The 22,679-nt window shown below is 47.8% G+C and overlaps 1 protein-coding gene across 1 annotated transcript; it reads right to left on the minus strand.

The window, feature by feature from the left end:
* Nucleotides 1–282: 282 nt before the first annotated feature.
* Nucleotides 283–22,373, minus strand: WNT11 (Wnt family member 11). Its single transcript, XM_050913833.1, has 5 exons — nt 22,291–22,373; nt 12,935–13,170; nt 11,905–12,182; nt 10,167–10,459; nt 283–457 (listed from the first exon to the last, which is right to left on the minus strand). The coding sequence occupies exons 1-5, from the start codon at nt 22,371–22,373 to the stop codon at nt 283–285; spliced, it is 1,065 nt and encodes a 354-aa protein (XP_050769790.1).
* Nucleotides 22,374–22,679: the final 306 nt, after the last annotated feature.

The following is a 22,679-nucleotide window of genomic DNA, read 5'->3' on the forward strand; positions in this document are numbered from 1 at the left end:
CAACCATAGGAAATATTTTGGAAGAAGATACCATCCCAAATGAGTTTTTGTCTTCTCAGAGAGCATTTTATTGGAGGGGGGAAACATTTGTGGGTTTGGGTTTTTTTTAAGGGCCTTATCTTTACTGATGTGATTGATTGTTTTTTTTCCCTCCTACCATCTTTCTTCAAGTCTGTGTCTTTACAAGATAAATGTTGTCTAGTCGGGGACAGGTTTTCTCTTCTCTGAATAGTGCTGGGGTGCCGCTGGCGTCTCCGCTCCCGGGTGGAGAGAGGAGGGTTTTCATTTGCACACATATCTCTCGACAGTCCTCTCACACTTTTTACAGGTCACGTAGCAGCACCAGTGGTACTTGCAGTGGCATCGCTCCACCACTTTGTCCATGTAGGGGTTGTAGCCTCGGCCGCAGCACATCAAGTCGCAGCTGTCGCTCCCGTTGGAGGTCTTGTTGCATTGCCTGGAAGAAAGAAAATGTGGTGAGCAAACGCAAATCCCCGCCAGGCTTTCCAAACCACTGCCCTGCGGTGGTGCTGGGGCCTGACAGCTCTGCAAGGCGCTGGGTGAAGCCAGCACGGTTGCATCTCAGCTGCAGCAAGCACATGGCAGGGGTGAGCACCCAGCCAGGCAGTCCTCTACACCTGCAAGGGAGGCAGGGAGAGCCCCAGGGCTGCATTCACATCTCCTGCTCTGATGCCCAGGGTTGTACTTGCATCTCCTGCTCTGACACCCAAAATAACATTAAACTCCTGTTCTGACTCTCAGTTCAGGCTCAGCGGCATTCAGGCTGCCTGTCAGCCAGGGCAGGCAGGACCTAGCTCCCGTACAAGCAGACAAGCAAAGCTATCGTAATACCTCCACCAAAACAAAAACTCACAGTCCCTAGCAATCTGTATTCCCAGCAGGCTCCAAAGCTGTCAAAAGGAGCTGGAAGAAGATGATACCCTAAAGAACAAACACCGGTGTTTGTCCAACACTACCTAACCTGAAAAGGATGGAGGAGGAACCCTGCAGCCACAGAGTATTTGAACAGGCTCTGTGCCAATGATCCCGGGCTGGGAAAGCTCTTGAGCAGGCTGTTACAGCCACTATCCAGCCCTGACCCTATCAGGGAAATCACAGCCAATACTAGCAGGGCCGGACTCTGCACTTTCCCCCTCGAGTGTCTCCCAGCACAGCACGAGCAGCCAGGGAGGTGGCCCTATAGCACCCTGAGTCCTGACCCAGGAGCAGGCAGCACGGCAGGAGCACAGTGTAGGATGACAAGTCGCCAAATATCACACGGACTTTCACTGCTTGTTTTGCTTCTGCTTTTAATTAAAGCCAGACTCGTCAGGATAAGCCGGCCATTGTGTGGGGTTCCCTCGCTTGCAAGTGGCTGGCTTGAGGTTTTCAGAAGTAACTCATGAATTGGGGAATCTCTTTCATTGATCTATTGACCACGGATCCACAGCCCTTCTCAAAAACCAGCTATATCTCATTCTCCTAAAATACTCCAAGTTGGGTCACTGGACATGAGAGCGCAACAAGCATTGACTTTTGGATGAGATGAACCATGTCCTTGAGATGCCGTTTCTCCATGGGCTGTAAAGATAGCCCAGGGTGGAAGTGTTCATGTTTGGTCAGATGCTTGGCTGGACACTAGTGCTATAGAGTAACAGATCTCATTATGCACCCAACACCACGGGGCTCTGCATTTGATGGAGTCTTGAAACTACTGTAAGAAAGGCGGTTTGGAGAATGGGAGAATTGCTGACATCTCTCCTAAATCTTATTCTGCACGGCTATTTTGGACTGAAACGCTCTAAGGCTGGTTTGGGGCAGGGAAAGGAGAGAGGAGCATGAGTCGGACTCTTGAGCTGAGCACTCCATTAATAGATGAAAACAAATCCATGAGATTTATAGGAATTCCTCATGAGGTAATGCTTTAGGAGAAGTTATGGGATTAATGAGGTGTTGAGATTTTGTTCTTGTTCTTCCTTTATTTTTTTCTGACTCAGGCAGGCCTCCTGTTTGTTATTTCTGACTCGCATTCCTCTCCAGGTTCAGTGTTTAAAGGCCCCCCCCGCTCCCCCTCATTCGGGAGTGTGTGTAAATATTTACAAACCTTTGAAAGCCTCTACCGAAGCCGAAGTCTGCAACCACACTGAGCGTGTTTGCCTAACGCTGAACCAAAGGCGTTGTTATTGCCCCTGCGAGCCAGGGCCCCTCCGCCAGGAAACCTCCGAATGACTCCTCATAAATGTATTAGTAAATGCATTAAATATTCAGAGCAAAGGTTCAAATATAGGCGTGTTGACATTAGAAGAGGGGAGGGTATTTGACAACCTTGCTCAGCTTTACTGGTGGATGGAAAGGTTGTTGCCCGGAGGTTCACCTAGGGAGGATGGGGAGTCTGCCGAAGTGTGGTGATGGATGGGCAGTGCATCCATGCCACCTCGTGCTGAGAGCTCATGAAAATGGCCAAGAAAAGGAATACGGGTCCACTCTGACTCCCGTTCACCGTTGAGCACGTTCACTCCCCAAATGTACAAAGCACCTGACAGTCAAATTCACCCCATTCAAATAGAGAGCAAAACTCTTCTACCTGCTGTACTGGGACCTGGGAATCTCCCTTTCCTTGCATGCACTCCTGCGGTTTGCAAAAAAAAATCTACTAGGAGATATACCTTTCCATAGCTGTCCCCATCCCACCCAGCCTGAAATAAAAGAAAAAAACCAAAATCTTATTGAAAAATCCCCAAGCTTCCCTCAGCTTTGGATAAAGGAACAGGGGCATTCTGGACAGATGGGTTAAATAGCCAAAACAAAGCTTTTGACCCCATCCTGAACTTAAATGAGCTTCTAGAAAACTTTCCTGACAATGCCACTAACCAGAGATTTTGTTTTCTGTTTTAAAGCACAGGCCTGGATGAATTATCTTTATTGTTCTTTAAGCAAGCTGAAACAGAGGTAGTTTCTCAGCTGTATCTATGCATACAAAAAGCAAGTGGGGGAAGACAAAGGAGCCCAAAGACCAGAGTTTACCCACAGAAGCTGCCCCCGAGCATCTGCTTTCAGAGCCCGCGGCTGCGATCTCACCAGGCTCCCCGCTGATGGGTTAAGTTCAATCTCATTTGTTTTGGGCCTGGTCCAGCACGATTCCAGCAACTCAGAGAAATGCCCTCCTCCTGAGCCTCGGAGAGAAAATATGAAGGCAGGCGATTGCATCTTAACACAACACCGTAACCTCTAGAAGCACTTGGAAGACCAGTGAAAAACAATGCTTCGGCCGTAATCCCAGCCAAGGTCCTGGCTCAGGAACAGGCTTTCACATTGTCACAGTGCTTTTTCCTTCTTTATGCAAGAAGGGAGGAGGTCAGCCCTGCTGACCGGACAAATCCCACTCAATATGCCTGTCCAAAACCTCCCCTTTCCAGCCCTCATTTGCAGAAACACTGTGGTACATCATACAGCCTCATCCTGGGGGTGGCTCCTCGGCAGAGATGGTGAAGGACATCCCAGCACTTCTAAGAGTTTTCCTGCAGATGGAGAGGCTAAGCCATCTCACAGTTACCTCCTGCGGGATTTTCATTTTAAAAGCTATGGGGAGATGTCACATTTCATTTCATTGTGGATCCCAGTTCACTTCTGTCCCATCAGCAGATGTAAGGAAAGATTCTTTTGGTTGCCCAGCTGGCATCCGAGAGCCAAACCGAGGCCAACTCTGTACTGTGTCGCCCACAATAATGACATATGATGACAGGGATGGGTCAGATGTCCACTGGGACCTCACTCCATCAGTCCCATTGATAAGTGGAAGCCGCTTATGAGTACATAAGAAAAGTCATTCTGGGTCACAGCAACTGCCTGCCTGGCCCAGTACATCTCCCAATGGCTGTGGGAGATGCTGTTCAGGGAGGAAAGGACAAATCTGGCCACTTTCTGTAGTCCTTTTCCTCACACACCACCAGCACCTGGGCTGTTGCATTAGGGATGATAGAAGGTATGTTCTTGCCTAGACATCTCAGTATCCCCTTGTGGGCATCTTGGCCGTGCGTTCGTCTCATCCCTTTCTGACCTTAGGGAAACCATCTGCCTCCATGAACTCCAGCAGCCACAAGTCCCAGAAGACAGTACTGCTGTGTAAAGAAGTAATTTATTTTTTCTCTTTTAAATCAGATTCCTATTAATTTCTTTAGTGCCCCTTGCTCTGGTAATGTCAAGTCATCCAGGAGTATATAAAAGAAAGAAAGAGAAAAATAATTCAAATCCCCCAGGAGGTATGTAACACAATGGACATTGCTAAAAATACATCAAAGTGCACAGTTTCATGTAAGATTTTGAGGGCAGAATCTTAACTACTTTTAAATTGCTTTCTCATCCACAAGGAACGACTAGAGACTGACACTGAATGACTGTACGAAAGAGAGTTATCAATAGTACATGTCAGCAAGGAGTTGTCAAGGGAGATCCTCGAACCAGCCTGTATTTTCATTAATGAGGAGTAGGGAGTGAGCTTAAAAATTTGTGGATAATGCTGGGGCAAAAGGAGCTGAGAGCATTTTGCGAGAGTGGATTAAAATGCGAAGTAAGCAACACACTTTGAGAAAGATCCAGATAAATGTGGGAATGTTCCCAGGAGAGTCAGGGGAGCAGTTCAGAAAGTAGAAAAGGATGAAGGAACTGACTTAGAGAAGTTTGTAAGAAGAGGTGTCTTCCCACCTATAAAAGATTATTGCAAAAAGGAGAGAGAAGAAATGTTCTTTATATGCTGAGGAAAGAGGGCAAGACATTATTAGTTTGATTTCAGATTATGATTAGTTTGAATTCAGATTAAGAAAAACATAACTCCGAGGATAGTAAAACCCTGGAACAGGTTGTTTAGGGAAACTGTTTTTAAGACCAGAGTAGACAAATGTCTTCAGTAATAGCCTAGGTGGTCTCAGTTCAGTCTTGCTCCTAAGAAGATCAGGCTCCATGGAAAGTCATTCCCAGCCCCAATATTCCCTAACTCCAACGCTGTTTTGATGCAGAGGGACTAAATACACTTAGCAGAGCTGGCTGCAATTTTTTATCCCCTGAATTCACTATCCACTGCAATTTTCACTGTGTGAAATTACTCTTTCCACCAATAAATTTATTATTCACAAATCTGTTCAGGAAACTTTATGGTCAAATCCAGGTCTCTCCAAGTGGGAAGGATTCAAACTTCCCCAGGGATTAACTGAGAAAAGCCTCAAAATCCCAGCTGGCCCAACAACCGAAATGGGCACCAGCTACGAGCACATTGCCCTGGGAAAGTAGAAATAGCATGGCAGGTGGGAGGAACAGAAAGCTACCGTTTTTCTGACTTTCCTCCAGTTTAAAATTCCGGGACACTCACAGATTATTTGCTATTTATTATTCAACATTTGTTGGATCCCATGAAAAAAGGGTGGCACACCTGGTAACGGTTCCAAAAATTACTAAATCATCATACCCGTTATAACCTACTCAAAGTCAAAGTTCCTCATATTGCTTCTTGTGCCCTCACTGAGTAACAGCAACTAAAAGAGGCTGTAACAAAAAACAAACACCAAATGCTGTCGTCTACCCATAACTACCCCTCTTCCCCATCTAAATATGAGTGCTTCTGCTAAGAAATTTCATTGCCCACATAATCACGCAATGCAAAGCGTATTTTCGGGGTGGCAGGAAACAAGAGGTATCAAGGGCTGCCATTGAACACTGAAAACCACTGCATCCTTGCATCCTTCCTTTGCTGCATTTGATCAGCCCTGCTGTTGGGACCACCAAGATGCCAAAGAGGTAGCCACCAGCCGCTAAGTCTTTGCAGTCACCACCGAGCGGCAGATGCATGCTCAGCTAACCTCATGCACGTTCCTATCCAAGAAAACATACCAGCCTAAGACACCTTGGGAGACACCTAAGACTAATATTTTATATTACAGAAAAGAATGAATACGTGAGCAAGGAGCAACCACCAAAGAATGGCCACATTCGTGGCCAAAGTGAGTCAGCTAAGGAGTGGTGGCTGATCGAGCCAGCTTAGCTGCAGCGCAACGTTGCAGCCCGATTTCTGCAGCTCCTTCCCATCTTCAGCAGGGAGGGAGCAGCGTTCGCTTGGCTCCAAGACCGCTCTGGGAAAGATCAGTAATAAACAGCTCAGTTATCTCTGCAAGGCTTCAGGGGCTGGAGGCTTTTGCATGCATGGCAGAATTTCCCTTTCCTTGGATTCCTTAAGGGACCTTAAACAGCCTTTGAAATATGATACATTGCACGCTACTGATAAAGGTTAATATTTTTGCTTCTTTTCTCACAAAAGAGATCTCAATTTCATAATTTGCTATTATTTATCATTTGCTGGAAGCTGATAACGAATTTTTCAGGCAGGAGAAACTGAACTTGTTAGAAGATGAGCTATAGGGTGCTTTTGTCCAAGAAAGCTCTGAAACGAGAACATAAACATTTTTCCCAGTGGTTAATTTGTTGTATGGAAAGCTGTACAATCCACTTGCTGCTCCACAGATCAGCTTCCTTAGATTTTCCTCCGGACCATTTTTTATTGGCTATGAAAGTGTGATGGTGGCATGTAAGCACATGGAGTTTGGCTGGAGTCGATGAGGGCTGCAGTTGCAGCAAGCCTGTTTGCAGGAGCCTTGGACACCGGTTGCAAAACTCAGCTCCTTAATCAGATTTTGAGCACTTCAAAGAGGCTTCAAATCTCAGGTTCGGGTTCACCTCCCTGACTTTGAAATCTGGATACACCCCAAGCGCTTGGAGGCATGCAGATTTCCAAACCATTTCTAATTTCAACGAACTAAGAAAGGCCAAGGCGTCTTAGAAAACATTTCGGGCTTGTTCGGAAGAAGGCTTTGAAATCCTTTCAGCAAAGAGCTCTGAAAGGCTTTTGAGTAACTGAGTGCACGTTTTCCGAGTGGATTTTCACGCGGTTCCACTACAAGGTAATTCAATTCCCTTTCCTGCCTGAAAAACACACAATAAGTCCGCATAATGCAAGGGGTAATTAGAGAGATGGAAGCCACCTATTAGATTATCCCTTCCACCCACCTGCCGGTGCATGGATTGTTCCCTACAGCATACACTGAAACCCAATATGTCCAAGGTGTTGCAACTTAGCCATCAACCTCTGTCCTGCTTCCAGCGTGCTCTGAGCAAGCACCAGACCTGGGGGAAAGGGAGGGGAGAAAGGACTTTTTCTCCATATGATGCAAAACTACTCATTTTTTGTAACAAATATGCAGCGATCTGAATTTTTTAATCCAGTAACAGGAAAAGGGGTTGTTAATGGGGTCTCCTCCCCTCTGCAGCCCTTTAGAGGCAGAAAGCGGGGCTGGAAAGATGCTGGAGATGCCCAGACCGAGATCTCCTGGACTGTGGTGATTAGGGGTCTGCACTGTAACACCCCATGGGCTGATCCCTGCACCCATGTTCATAGCCAGAAAAAGGCCAAAGAGGGAATAGGCAGGTGGTGGAAGAAGAGAGAAAACGAACTGAAGGACCACCACTAGAAATCCCTTTTTGATTGCATTTCCCATAAAAGACCTTAAAAATCAGCCTAGTAGGAAACAGCAGGATCTCCCCCAGAAAATTTTGATGTGCATAAGGATAAAATGTCAAGACGTCTCTGGGACGTCACTTATAAAATAAAAACCTGTTTGGGCTATTTCCATGTGAGTGTTTTTACATCTTTGCGGAGTAAGCACGAACCACATTTTTCCCTGCCCTCTCTAACAGCATCCCTTTTGTGTTCCTTCTCCCTTATCCCTGTCATTAGGCACTATCTCTGCAGCCCCACGGCCGGCTGGAACAGAGCCACTGTGTTTAAAATACATTTAGATGTCCTCTTCATGAGAGAAAAATTGCAAAGGGAAGAAGGCATCCACGGGAGGAGGAGGTTAGGAAAGCTCCCCTCCTTTTCCCCGCTCCCCCCAGGAAGAACGGACTGATCTGTAAACACATTGTGTGCATTTTACACTTATTTCCCCTACTAATTTAATGCAGAAAAGGGGCTGCTATGGCTTGTGTTACACGTGCCAATTTTGAGACACCAGGCATCTTCTCAAGAGCCTGCAGATGGATTGCGATGAAAATGAACGTAGCTATACATGACGTTAAAACGTGGCCTGAGAGATGCTTGCAGCCCAACACGGGACTATCTCGCCCTCCTCCCCTCCCACAGCCATCACCGTCTTGCACATCCGAGAATAAGGAGTATTTCTTGACAGGTTCCTTTTGAAAGTCATCCCCTCCTGCCTCAATATCTCGGTCCTCTAAATCCTCACTCAATCTCACTTCCCGTGGACCCTCGCCTGGCAGGCTCACAATCGCTGCTGTCGCCCAGCTCGGGATAAACGGACGCCTGCAATACACATTTTCCTATCCTCGGAAGAAAAAAAAAAAACATTCAAGACCTTGACATATTTTTCATCCCTAGCTGGAATAAAAAGGCAAAATCTGATGTAAAATGAAATTAGATGAAGAAGTAGTCACTCCTCCCTCCCCTTGAAAGGATTTCAGCTCATGGAAAATGTTTTACTTGGCAAATCTGTAATGGGTTCAGTTTGTTTTTGACACAACCTGTTGATTTCACGCAATTCCTATAAAACTAATAGCCAAATAACCTCCAGAATTTTTTTCATTGCAAAACAGAGTGGCACAACAAAGAGGTCTTTTTCGAGACACAAATTTGTCAAAATCCATACAAATCCACCAAAACATCGCTTCCACTCAAATGACATTTTCCCTCAGAAACCAGTTTCGACACATGCTTTTTCCCTATGATCCTCAGCGACTCATAAACATCTTCACTTGCTAATTACTGCTCCACCGCTGGGCTGGCGATGAACATCAGCCTGGTGTTCCCACCACAAAGCTGCCAGACAAGCGCTGTTGTAGAGCAGTCCAGCCACTGGTTTTGGAGGATACAAAACTCCACAAAACACCAGAGGACAAAAAGGACACACTTGTCTCACTCAACTGTCATCATCTCCTGATCAGTTCCACCGGTTAAATGCTGATATCTCATCTACAGAGTTGCGGTTCCAGATTAAATGGCCATTGCCAAAGGATAGCTTCTAAGGTCCCCTCACCAAATACTTCCTATGAATCAAAGGTATCCAAAGAGTATCTTTTCTGCATTTGGGTCATTTACTTCATTTCCATTACAGCAAAACCTTCTCTCCATTGAACCAAAGTGGTCCAAATACCACTACGTCCAACAAGAGTTAAAATGAAGACACCCCACAAAAGGGCAGGCGCGTGCTCCTGGCAACTTGACTGTCTGAGTCTCCACCACAAAGTAACACAAAGAGCAAAGAAGAATTATGAGAACTATCTGAAGAAAGCCAAGCCAGCAGACAGCAACTAATGAGACAGCTTGAAAGCCAGCCATTGCAGCCACCTAACAAAAAATCTGGAAATCCTGCAAAATTCTGGAAATACACAATTGTTTGGCTGTCGAAGGGTCTGCTGCCCACCTAGAGATGCTCAAACTGCTAAAACATGGAACTGGTTTGTCTTGGAGGGAATTCAACAGATGATGCAAAGAGACAGGCATGTCTGCTGCCTGTGAAAGGGGACAGCACTGTGCCCAGTGGAGGCTGGGTATGATGACCTTAAATCACTAATATTAATGAGATGAAGAAATTCCTCTGCAGAGACATAAGCAATACAAACACACCTGGATTTTTAAAATGCAGTGGAAGAAAAATCCTAAAAATTTACCTTTATAGTTTTCAGGGCTTTTTTAAGGCTGCCTAGGAGCACTGGTCCTAACTGGGTTAACACTTGCCTACTCAGAGGAGCCTTACAGTAGAGTAACAACTCATCACATCAGCAGTGACTGCAAGAAATGACTTAGAGAGACAGTATAAAGCAGCTGCTTGATCATTAGAAGTTTCTGCGGAGGTGAGCTGCCTGGGGGATATCAAAAGGTGTCTTGTGCCTGCCTGTATGACACAAAACGTGTCTGCAGCCCTGTCTTGGCCATAGCCACCACTAATAGGCTTAGGCATCTGTAGACCATGCCGTATGTTAGAGATGTCCTTTACCTGCATGCATGTGCTACCTCCCCAATTATTTGCCTCTTATTCACACATGTTCCCCTCTTCCCTTCCCTCTTTGGGGCTCGGAGTGCAGTCAGCACCCGCTGCAGAAACCCTCACCTGTCCTGGGTCCCGTGCGACCCCACTTTTTCGTTCTTCATGCAGAAATCGGGCGAGCTCTGCAGGTAAATCAGCTCTGTCTCTTTAACCGGCCTGATATCAATATCCTTTGGCACGAGGTATTTGCGTGTGCCCATGGGCCGGTGAACAACCTTGGTGGCCGATAAATACTTGTTTTTGAGGTCCAATGCAATGTCTCGCAGCTCTTGAAGGCCTTTCCAACAGGTCTTGATAGAGCATGACCCAGAAACTCCATGGCACTTACATTTCATTTCAAGAGAGGCTTTCAAGACCTGCAAAAAGGAATGCAGGAGTTAGGAAATGCCCTTCTCTTACCTCCAAACATCCCACAAGCTTGCTAAAGAAGGCACTTTCTTAGCAGGGACTGCTATAGAAAAGGACTGCTGCTCTGATTTCTGCACAGTCACTCTAGAGTAGCTACTGTGCAAAGGGAATGAGATCCCACAGCTCCTTGGTGATCATTATCAGCCCAGGACTACTTTCACCAAGGCACCTTTGCAGCCAGCAGACAGAAGAGTATTTTGAATTTTGATCAGATATCTACATAGGGCTGCATTTCCACCCTCTAAATTCCTAAGGAGCTGAAAATCAAACCAACCCATAAATAGATAATTAACATCCATTTCTGCCTCCAGCAGCTTTGGGTAACAGAGATGTCAAGGCTCTGATGAATTCAGGGCACCCTCACCCTGCGTTTCTGCTGGCCATGGGCCAAAAGAGCCTTTTACTTTGGTTCTGCACTAGTCTCATGTCTATGGGACATGGCAGGACTCTGCCAGGAAGGGGTGAAGGCACCAGCCATGGCAACACTGTGTCCCAAACAAAAATTTGCCCATTGCAATTAAAGCAAAAACTCAAGACATTACAAGAATAATAAAAAAAAAAACCAGATAGAGTGCGAATGGGAGAGAAAAACACCCAGGGGAGGCAAGTTCGGTGTGGTTGTGCTCTGCAAAGGTGAGTTCAGCCTGTAGTTACGCAGTAAGCTGCCAACGAGCTCAACACGCTCCAAGTTTTATCTGCCCCAGCGCCCGAGCGCAGGCAGCCCTGGAAGGACCAAGCTGTGCGGTAGGACCAGCCTAGGGAACCGCTGCAGCCCCCGAGATGGGTGCAGGGGTCAGCTTTACAGTCCCCCACCCATTTCTCCAGCTGCATGGAGGGCTGCGATCGGGATTTGCACCTCGGTGCACACCAAGCACTGCACATGGCAAGCATTATCCCTCCACTGGATGCAAGCTGTTAAAAGCGGCTTCTGCCAGATACGGGAATAATTACTAGCGAAGCAGTTTTTGAAAAGGAAAAATCAGCCCTCCTGGCTGCAGGGATGGCTAGAAGGCAGCTGCTGCTGGATACGTCTGGCAGATGATAATCCTCCACGCTTACACAGCACTTCGCCTGTGCAACGCCCTTGGCAGAGCACGACGGGACCCATCCCCACCACACCTCCTGGGGTAAGCAAGCCAGAGCCATCCTTGGCTGTGGAAAGGGTGGCAATGAGACATCCCACCCACGGATATATAGGGCTGATAATAGCATTCAGGACCTCGTGAGTCCCAGCGTGAGTTACATAGCCACAGTCTTCAGCAGGCCAAAGGAGTTCAGAGCAATCTGGGAGACACCTGCTCCTTTCGCTAGCTGATAGAGACACTGAACCTCACAGAGCGACCGACCACTACAGATGATTGTACAATTACAATAACTCTCGTGGATTTGTTACCTGTCTCCCTACTTCACTGTTGTGCAGATGCATCAGTTTATTGGCTTGTGATCCTGATTTTTTCATCTTCATGGGAGCATCTGAAAATTTGGACCCCATGATAAGACCATAGTTGAGGTTGTCTGCACATCCTCCCCATCGATACCCAGGTCCAGGTGTCTCACCTGGGATGGGACCACAGGAACAGCCAGGGAGGTCCCCGGTGGTGCAGGCTCTGGCAATGGTGTGGCTGATGGCAGCAGCAGAAAGGGCATACACAAATGCTGACTCTCTTGTGCCTGGAAGAGACAAGAACTCCAGCTCAGACTCCTGGGACAGCTAAACGTTCCCCAAAAAGAGACCCACAATCTGTGCCCCACAGAGCACCAAACACACCAACTCACTGCAGCTGAGACCTCCCACGGCATCACCAGCTTGGAGCACATCTCCTAAGTGAGCTCTTCAACACGAGGCAATGTCCCAGGAGGGCAAGGAGGCACATGGACTTACGCAACTTGTCCATCGCGGTGCGATCTGCTCTTGGAGCACGTGAAGAAGCCCCGCCATGGACTCTCCTGCCTCCTTTTGCCCCTGTGCTAGATGCTGCTTGCCGGCAGGTCATGGAGCTGGCATGCATGGAGCTGGGGGAGGTGGTGGGAGGCCATAGAGCTGCAGCATGAGCGTGCAAGGATGCTCTGACCCATGAAAGCTGACTGTGCAGCCTCACGTGTAGCGTGTGCTGCTTGACAAGTCTGCACGCCCTGAACAGCAGGTCCATGGCTGTGAGCAAGTGCACCATGACTCCTAATGAGATGAGCAGACCAGATTGGTGGCATGCTTTGTAAGAGCTGTGGGAGACCAGGTCTTGGACTTGAGAGCTCCTGGGCATGACTGGCACCATAACAATGAACATGGTCTCAGAGAACAGGACAACTAGGCTATGTAGTTGTCCTCCCTGATAGCAAGATCATTCCCAGCCTCAGCACGCATACACACACACCGGCTGACTCTACTCACTCATGTCCCCGGCTGAGCCAGCAGTGCTGTTTACCTCTCTCTAAGTCCAGCAGGTAGTTAGGAGCCAGCTCAATGGAAGAGCAGTTCCACCGCATGTCTGAGAAAGTTTTACGGCAGGTCTTTATCACTTCCCGTGCCGCCTGGATGATGGTCTGCATCAGCTCCAGGTTGCTGCGGCACAGCTGTACCTGGGAAACCACCAAGCCTTCGAGCTGCTTGCAGTGCTGGGTTTGATTCAGGGCCAAAGCTGAAGGAGTCTTGGACAGAGCTCTGAGGAGACAAGCACATGCAAAAAGGCATTAAAACCTGCAACAAAGTTAATCTTCAGGTCAATATTAATTTCTCCACTACCTCCAGTCCAGTGAATGTTTTGGCCTGTGTTCATCTCACTTAATTTTAGCTACCTGTAAATAGGTGCTTAGTTTAAGCTGGTGAGAAAGACGGGCAACTATGAAGAGTGATTTATCTCATCTGAAGTAGGTGTTTAAGGTAGGTGGGAAGAAACACCCTCTAGAAGTGTGCGTTTCTCTCCATCATCTAGGGGAGCCTGGACAAAGCTCCTGGGACATACGCCAAGTTGACTGAATGTGCAAATCCTTATGGGAATGTTTTTTGCTGAAGAATGAAGAGGACGGACCTCCCAACAGAGTGAAAAATGATCCATCATTTCCATGATAACAGAAAGCTGGATCTTCCAAGACTGTGGTATTCAGAAAAAAAAAAGTGAAGTTGGTGTTATCAGTGTTTTGCATTGAGCATCTGTCTCACACACTCTCTAAGGATTATGCTAAATGTCATGTAATTAATTATGGAGAAAATTCCCTGCAAGGCCTAAGGAAAAGCCACCAAGTTTGCAAAACAGATGCTTTCCCTTAGACTTAATGTCATGGGCCTCCACCAATTCCATCACTGTTGCACGTAGATAAGCCTGTTTCTCTAGTCTCCAAAAATGTGGTGCAGAAGCGCAATGAGAGCATGTGCAGAGAGAGTGCCACGGTCAAAACTGAGAAGGGACCCACTAGCACCAGCACATATGTTGCCATGGAAGAAGCCAACAACACCCCAAAGACCCCATCGGTTCTTCTAGTGTGCAATTGCCAATGTTTCCAGGTAAAAAAGAAAAAAAGCAAATGCTGTCATGCATTGTACAGGGCTGTGCTCTTCTTCCCCAAGCACCCCCAGGGATCAGCAGAAGCCTGGTGTGTAACTCTCTTTGTATCTTTATGACCTGCTTAGGGTAGTCATAAATGTTATTCATTCCCATAAAACAACTTTCTAGCTGGCTGCATCAGTAACTGGCATCTGATCCTGGCAACACAACTGCCTTAACACATATTTCCTTCTCTCCTTGTTAAATGTATTGCCTTTCAGTTTCATCCTAAGCCATCTTGGTTAGTTTGGCTTATTAGCAGACACATTTCTGGGTGCATTTCACTTTATTACTGTAACATCCACGTCCTTCAGAAGTCAAATGAGATGGAAACGGAGCTAAAATTGAGCCCTAACCAAGATCGGGGGTATTAGCTCTGGTCTCCGGTTTTCAGGAAAACACATCTATGTTCCACCAGCTCCCTCAAGGTTGGCTTGAACCAGCTGCTGTGTATGTTGGAGCTCTCTCCGGGCTGCGTATAACTGCTAACCCCAACTGCTCTTCCAGCAGGGAAAAGCTACGATCCTTGCTAGGGCTGAGTAGGTCTGCACTGACAAATTCCCAGGCGGCTGGAGTTCGGCATTTCTGGCACTAGATAATCAGTGGCAAACTTGGAAGGGAAACCACCACTCTGCTAGCTATGCAAATATATACATCATACATATATTTAAAGAAGTCCATTAAATATACAGCGAACAGAAGTTTTGGCCAGTGAATTTCAAGGGAAAGGAAAAAGTGGAGTATTTAATTGTCAGAAATTCTGCCCTGTAGTTCATCTCGGTCCCTTGTGCGCTGTTGCTCACGCGACGCTCCCTGTCTGGAGAGGGACACGCAGGCAGAAGGCAACTCATCCTGCCTTAGATGGGAACCAGTGCTGCACCTGAGCTGATGGACACAAAACCTGTTGGCGATATTCTGTGTGCTCAGGTATCTCAGATATATCATGTCCTTGAAGGTAGAGGCATGAGTCTTTGGACAGTATGAATGTCACCTGACCGCAAACCTCTACAGCGTGGACTTCATGGTAGTCCCTCAGGGTCCTTCTTCAGCCCATGGAAAGAAAAAGCCACGTCCAGGGAGTAATTAGCCTGATGTGCTTTTGAGATCTACAGTAAGATAACACCATGCCCTAGAAGTGCTCATTTTGTTCACTGCCTATAGAGGGAAGCCAGGCACTGAGCTCTGGACGCAGACATCTGGACTGTATAAGCACAGAGCTGGGTGAGATGAGTCCAACCCCTAGCACTTGGCACCAGAAACCTGTGAAAATTTATCCCAGAAAGCCTATCAGCAACTCTCAGGAATGGGCTGAAATGCAAATCAGGCAAGAGGCCAAAGCAGCTCATCACTAATAGAGTAAAAATGATAAATACTCCAGCACAGTATGTCCCAGCAGCAAAATAAGCAGGCAGGGTGAGGCAGACAAAATGAGAGAACTTCTCAGCCTGAGCTTCAGGCAAATGAGGAATGCTCCAGGTCTCTGAGAGATACTGTACTACAGGGCACCAGCTCAGTTTTCCAATCAGAGGTGCCAAGGCCACTTTAGAGGCCTTGGGATGTTTCACCTGGCCCTCCAGAAGGATGCATATATCTCCTAGGTCCTGCATCACATTTTCTAATCCTGTATAGAGGTCTTCGGCATCTTTAAAGGACCTGGAAGCCTACATTGAGGCACCTGCATCTCACCATTACAGACAAGTCAGGAACAGCAGAAATAACCACCTACAAGTTGGGATGAGAGCTGAAACCAGACTGAAACTCATCCCCATTGTGAAAAAAGGGGATGTGATACAATGAGATCATGTTATTACAGATGGCCTGAAATGATCACCATTAGAGAAGCAGATTTATAATGCAACAAGAAAGAAATTTGCTTCGTGGAAGAGGGAAAAATATCTGCCAGACGGTCAAGAGAGGAAGGACCGTGGCCCCATTGGGGAGAACTCAGTAAATGGCAGCAATGGCTGTTTCTCGTCTACTGAGGCGAGCTCCAGGGAGCCCACCAAGAATAAAAATGCAAGATGCAGGAAGGTGTTTTCTGAACATCTCCCAGGCCTGAACTTCATGCCTTTGCTTGTGAGAACCTATAATTGGAAACATCTCCAAGCGTCGGGAGGAAAAAGTAAAGGGTAATGGAGATGGAAAAGAAAACTCACAGTTACTGGAGTCGCTTGCCGAGACCGAAAAGTGCGTTTATAAATCACAGATCAGGAATGTGAGAGGCCTGTTAGGTCATCTAGTCCATGCCCTGACAGCCCAGGTTTGCTCAGTCTCTGTCCTATATTCAGAAATGTCTTCTCCACCCCTTGTCGCTGTAAACCCTCCCCGTGGAAAGGCACCAACCCTCCCTGCTCCCCAAATTCTGGCAGCACCAGGGAGGGATGCCCACCACCTGCAAAGGACATTGCTGGGGAACAAAGTCCATTCGTGGGGCAGTGGAAAGGAAATCCTCTTCCCCCAGAAGAGTCTTGTCCATGGTGGGATTTGGTGGTGGGTCTCTATCCCATCTCTACCCGGTCTCCGTTGACCACCAGCACTGGGAAGGAAACTGGAGCCAAAAGGGTGCTGCCAGCCTGAATAAAGCAGCCCTCAAGGGCATAGTTAGCAGAACAGCCTTTAGTCCTCAATCTGGGAAAAAATCCCTGATAAACATCTTTCTTTGGACTTACACCCTTCATCTGAGAAGCAGCACGGGGGGATTTTACCTTCTGCCACCCTATAAATGCTGCTTTTCACTATTTCCTCCTGCTAACGTCCTGCTCTCCTCCCTTGACTCTCCTGCCCCATCCTTCATTCTCCAGAAAGCTGAGGACAACTGAGGGGTGGTTGTTTTTTTTTTTTAAAATATACATATTTGACCCATCCCTTTAAATAAACAGGCCCCAAACCAAACATCTCCTGCTTTATATATAGCATAGCAGGGCTTTCAATTGAAGTTATGGATACTGACAGAAAACCATAAATGTAATTACAGAGGAAATATGATGCATGGATGGATCATGACTTTCGTTTACTCTTTTAATTATCTCAGGCAGTTAATAAATTCATTTGAAAACATGAATGCTCTACAGTGTTAGGTCCTTTGAGAGGTATGGGCCCATTCCTGCAGATTTGGGCTCCATGAGAAGACTATTCATAGATTCATAGGAGCAGCAGCTTAGGAGAAGTACCTTCAGATCCGAGCAGATATCAGTGAAAGGCAGACATTATTTGGTTTACAAGGACCACTGTGAGTAGGACACTGCTCCCGGTCAAGCCACAGGGAGAAAAACTCCTTGAACTGAGCAGTGAAGCATTGGTGCCCTTCAAAACACCCTTAAAGGGTGGAAGGATCTCCTCTCTCTCTGATGTGGTCTCTCTCTGAAGGCCACCTCCCCATCCTCCCTCGTGTGATGTGACCCAAGAAGGTCTCACAAAGGGACTGTTGGTGAAACCATGAACTTCTGCTCCAAACTGCCCTCTCTGCTTTCTGCGAAGGCACTCTCTTTTTTATGCCTATTCTTAAACCCTTTAATCTTGCAAGGATTTGGGTGAAACAAAAAGATCTAGACAAAATTACACGGCTGTGGAGAGTGAAGTGTGCAGTCAACTTTAATCAAGAGAGGCAGAGATTGGGGGTGTTTTTGCATTCGATCTCATTGAAGGTTTTTAATCTGCAGGAGCCTCATTTTCTCAGGTTTTCAACTGGAAAAGGCTTGCAGGGCTGTTACAATAGCCTTGTCTAAGCTCCTGGTAGTCACAGGCAGCCCATGCCCCTGCCACCCTGCCCTGCATCAGTCCTGGCCTGGGGACCACAAGCGCTGGGGAAGCCACCATTTCCCCTGGTAAATGCTTCCACTGGTTCTGCAAAGCCTTTTCAAACAGAGAAGCAGGATTTATATAGTTAAAAAAAAAAAAAAGAAATAAAGAGGAGGAAGAGGGAGAGGAGTGGGGGGGGGGGGAAACCAACCCTGAAGTAAAAGCTTAAAATAAGAGCTGCTTTCAGATACAGTGCCAAATCCAGCACTGGCAGTAGTGGGCACAAGGCCATTGACTTCCAGCCCAAGCTCGACTGAAGTCGATGCCAGCGGCGAGTTGGCTCACCGAGCGCCGAGGAAGGCCATGGAGCTTTGTCAAGTTTTCCCGAGCTGCCTACGGAGCGAAGAGCAAACTTCAAAGCCGTTGTCCCCCCGCCTTCCTCGCCCCCAGCCCGCTCCCCTCCCGCCATCCCCATCCTGCAGTCCTTTCACGGCAGCTCATCTAGCAGCCCCCTTGCCAGGCAGACGGTCTCCTCGCAGGCGCCCGTGCCCCGATGTCCCAGCTCGCCCCCCCCTCCCGGTTGAAGGAGAGAAGCAGGAGCTGCCGGGAAGCACAAAATCTTTCCATTTTCTCCCCTGCTTTCTGCTGGCTGCAGAAAGGCTGCGGTGCTGCTCGAGGTTGGTGAGCTGGGGGACATCCTGGGTTCACCGAGATGTATGGCTAAGCCACTTTTTGCTCCTGAAGGGCTGTGATTTAACCACGGGAATTGTGCAGAAAAGCTGACCTCGTAGCTGGGAACGGTGCTCAGCTAGGGATGGCTCCAGAGGGCATGGGCCATGTCCAGGCCACCACAACAGGGACAGGCAGGGACTTCCCAAAGTGACCAAGTTCCACCTAAAAATGATGGGATTCCTAATGTCACCACTTGCTGTCATGGGCTGATCCTGCAAGCCACGCAAAAAAAAACCCGCTTCCTGCATTTGGCTTCTTTACAACCACTCTTACGTTGAAGGTGATACTCAATACAGAGGGACAGTCCAACCTGTGTCTTGGCGCCGGGCAAAGGAGATGCCAACCCCCGGAGAGGCAGAAATGCCTCAAAAGCCACTCTGTGCCTGGACATCCCAACATCTGCAGACCTCTGTGGTGTGCAACATCTGGCCGCAGCTCCCTCTAGTGCTCATCTGTTTTTCAGCTCTACCCAAACAAGTTGCTTCAGCAACCTGGCTTGGCCAAACCCAAGCCCTCCTAGGAAAGCTAAAGGAGGTGCAAAAGGACACCGGCGAGGTGATAGAGTTCCTACGTGCACCGGCCCTAAGACATCTCCCATCGAAACTGATGGCTGCCTCACCTCCCCAGCCGCTGTGATGCAAAACAAGCACCGAGGACCACAAAGCGACGCAAAACACCCCCCTGCTCTAAGGATGGGAAAGCGTTTGCAAAAAGCAGCGTGCAAAAATAAGACTCAGGGGCTCATACCCGTTGAATGGAAAGGCTGCCTCTCCACGGCAGCCCTGGTCCTGCAACGATCTGTCCGTATCCTGACTTTACACCCAAGCAGCTCGCTGGAGCTCGCATGGAAGAGGCCAAAATATGAAGCTCCTCCAGCAGCAAGAGCGGGTTTACGAGATGCTGACCATCCACGCACCGCGCTGGATGCTCGGCGGTGCACACCTCCGTGGGAGGGAAGGGCACGTGCCGATTTACAACAGCTGGGGATCTGGACCACAAAACTTGTAAAAATAAGCCAAATAAAATAAAATAAATAGCTCCTTTCTACCTTCTGATTCTATGACTCTCCCCTCTTTTACTAATTTACAGGGGATATTTGTGTTACAGGGAAGTCCTGAACGGCTGAAAAGTGTGTTTTTCTTCTCCCCTTCCCTCTGCAATTACATCACACGCTGAATCAAAATTGAATTTCTTATCGCCTTTCATATCAGTCGCTCCCTCTTCCCCAGGCTGGTAAAACCCACCTCCTTATCTTCCCCCTCCCTTCCCAAATCCCCTTTGAAGCTCGCCTCTGGCACTGTGCCTACAACAACGGCGCAGCGGGCAGACCGCTGAGACAAGCCCACGACCGAAAACATCTTGTAGCACTTTCCTCCCTCTTCACCCCATCCTTTTTTTTCCTGCCCCCTCCATTCACAAGCACGAGAGGGAAGGAGCAGGGTTTGGTTGTACAGCACCCAGCACGTGAATCCGGGGCTGGGATTGCAGCTCTGAGGTATTACTCGATATTCAGTAGCATCGATCTCTGTTCACCGAGAGTTTACCCACGTGATTTCCCAGGACGGTCCCCTAGCCCCAAGGATGGCAGCACCGCTGCAGCAGGGAAAAAGAGAGTGATGGGGAGGGGGGGAAAATTGGCCTGTGTTTCCATAGAAAGACAAGGGTGTGGAAGGGAGGAGAAACAGCAAATGAAAACAAAAAAAAACCCTGTAATTTTGTGAAATCCCAGCTGGCAGCATCCCAGTTCTGAAGTGCCCTGGGACAGGGAGTGCAGGTCTCCGCCAGGTTTTAAGCAGGTGTGAGGGGAGCCCCGGCGGCGCATCTGGATGCAGTTCATGCTTCAAATGCCACTTTAATCCCAGCTTTCATCTTCCCCACTCGCTTTTCAATAGGGGGGGGGGATATGTCTGCTGGAAAGGGGAGGAGCGGCAACTGCAGCGTCTTTCCTCCAACTGCTTCTCCCCCTCACCCCATCCCCAAAAACAACCCTCGCAGCTTAACCACTTACCAGCCGAAAGGCTGCTTTTGCCAACAAAGCTATTAGGGACCTTGCCCTGCCTTCCAGCCTTTTTTCGTGCCTACGGCTTGTCACCGCGCTATCAGGTTCCCTCTGAAGCTCATTTTGCCCCTGCCCTTTGGAGGAACCCAGGCCCTTCGCTTGGGATTTAGCACCTTGCTTAAGCGGGACCCTAATGCCAAGCACATAAGCGAGCCCCTCCGCGCAGTTCTGGGTCTGTACATAAGTGCTCTGCTGAATGTCTTGCAGAGAGGAGATGCCCGCCCTGTGCAAGGTGCTGGATATACGCAGAGCTGAGAGCCTAAATACTCAAGGAAGCTGGCAGAAATAAATAGCTGGGCTATATAATTTAGCTGTGGTGACTGCTACAAGGTGTAAAGCCAAGACGGTGAAGAGCAAATCCGATCCTGACTCTCCTCTACTTCCAACACGGTCCTTAGAGTATGGAGACAGCAAATGAAAGATGCCCTAAAGTAGGTGACTATTCCTCCCGCCTGACCATGTGCATTTAAACACCCTACGGAGGGATTCACCCTGCTTCTCTTTATGCATATAAAAGGTGGATGTGTGGTCTCAACCAGCTCCCTGCAGTCCATAGCATCTCCAGAGGACGTCTCCTGACATTTGTGTTGGATGTCTCTCTTTGGAGAGGGTGAATCGCCATCTGGAACGTCCTCTTTCCCATGACTGCATGCAGGGCAGTGAAAACACTGGCTCCAACAAGACATCTAACTTGAAGATGTCCAAATTTAAGAGGGCCTTTATAAAAGGTGGCATGGGGAGAGCCTCAGATGACAATGATTGGGACAGTGGAATAGGAATTAGACATAGCACAGAGGGAGGAACAAAATAGGAACCTCTTGTCTCAATTTCCCCACCTAACCCCCAAGATCCTCACCTCGACGCACTATACCCTACACAACAGACTCTCCCTGGCATTGCATTTTATTGTGCCTTTTCTTTTACGGAAGATGCTCATTTGAGGCTAGCCCACATCCCCTTATTTATTTCATGCACAGCTTCAAACCCGAGTAGAAAAGACAGATCACTCATCAAGGACATGAAACCAGATGGGTGTTGGAGGGGCCTGTTTGTTTATTTTGCAGTAAGCAACTAATTGATTGCTTGCTTAGGCAAAGAAATGAGATAGTGATGTTTTCACTTTGTTTGCAGTGACATTACCTCCGAGGAAACTCGATCCAGACTTGACCACACTCCCTGGTATTTCTTCACCCTCCTCTCCGCTCCCCCCACCCCCCCGCCTCGTTTTTAACACCCTTCATGAAATCCAAAGGTTAAAAGGTCCGTGAAAAAAACATGTTATCTGTCAAGCATCCCCTGTGGTTGGAGATTGGCAGCATTATCTTAGCAGCCGTCCCTACTGCTCTCAGCTCCTACTCAGCACAACCAGCGGTCCCGGTGGGAGAGTTTCCCTGCGTGGCAGGAGCTAACGCTAGAAACTTCATTAAGTGGCTCATGTGAGCGTTCAAGTGTGTGCCTTTCCTTTGGTACCAATGAGGAGAAGAAAAAGCGAGCCTAAATCATGCATATTTTGGAAAGAAGATGGAGACATATTGTTAGCACAAGCCCCTAGTACACACACTTGAAATCAATGAATGCCTGGAGAAATGCAGCGCTTGCTGCTCTTTAAACGGCTTTACAGTGTGCCTCAAATAGCAGTTGCAAAAACAGGTAAGAGACCAGCAATGCCTACAAAGACTTGAAAAATGCAGAGAAATAGCCAGGTACTTACATCCATTTTATCCCATAGCAAAGCCCCGTCTGCAGTATCAAAGACAGAAAACCAGCTAAGAAAAATCGCAGACTCGGCTTCATTTTCTCCACCGTCCCCCACTTGCTGAAGGAAATCAGCTTCTCCAAAGAAAAAAAAAAAAAAGAGTTTTCCTAATTTTCTGCACAACGTATTTCCCTTCCGTTTCGGTGTTGCTCCTCCTTGGAGATGAACAACCTGAAAGGAGAGAGAGAAAGAACACGAGCTACGGTTAACTCTGAAGTTTAGCGAGTCGTCATGAGAGAGAGATCTATTATCCAAATTGCAAAGGAGTGGTTTATGAATCACAAAAAAGTTTGGATTATCCCCTCTCAGTCTCCTCCCTCACCAAGCCTTGATACAACCTTTCG

This window comes from Gymnogyps californianus, chromosome 1 (genome assembly GCF_018139145.2).
Source record: "Gymnogyps californianus isolate 813 chromosome 1, ASM1813914v2, whole genome shotgun sequence".
NCBI lineage: Eukaryota > Metazoa > Chordata > Aves > Accipitriformes > Cathartidae > Gymnogyps > Gymnogyps californianus.

What these genes read in the sequence shown, in the direction of transcription:
- WNT11 (XM_050913833.1), bottom strand. Translation starts at nt 22,373, where the DNA reads ATGAAGCCGAGTCTGCGATTTTTCTTAGCTGGTTTTCTGTCTTTGATA. An exon ending in TGCTATGGGATAAAATGGAT is followed by an intron (nt 13,171 to 22,290) that starts GTAAGTACCTGG and finishes TTGTCTCCTCAG; the next exon opens with AGCTCTGTCCAAGACTCCTT. An exon ending in TCGCACGGGACCCAGGACAG is followed by an intron (nt 458 to 10,166) that starts GTGAGGGTTTCT and finishes TCTTTCTTCCAG; the next exon opens with GCAATGCAACAAGACCTCCA.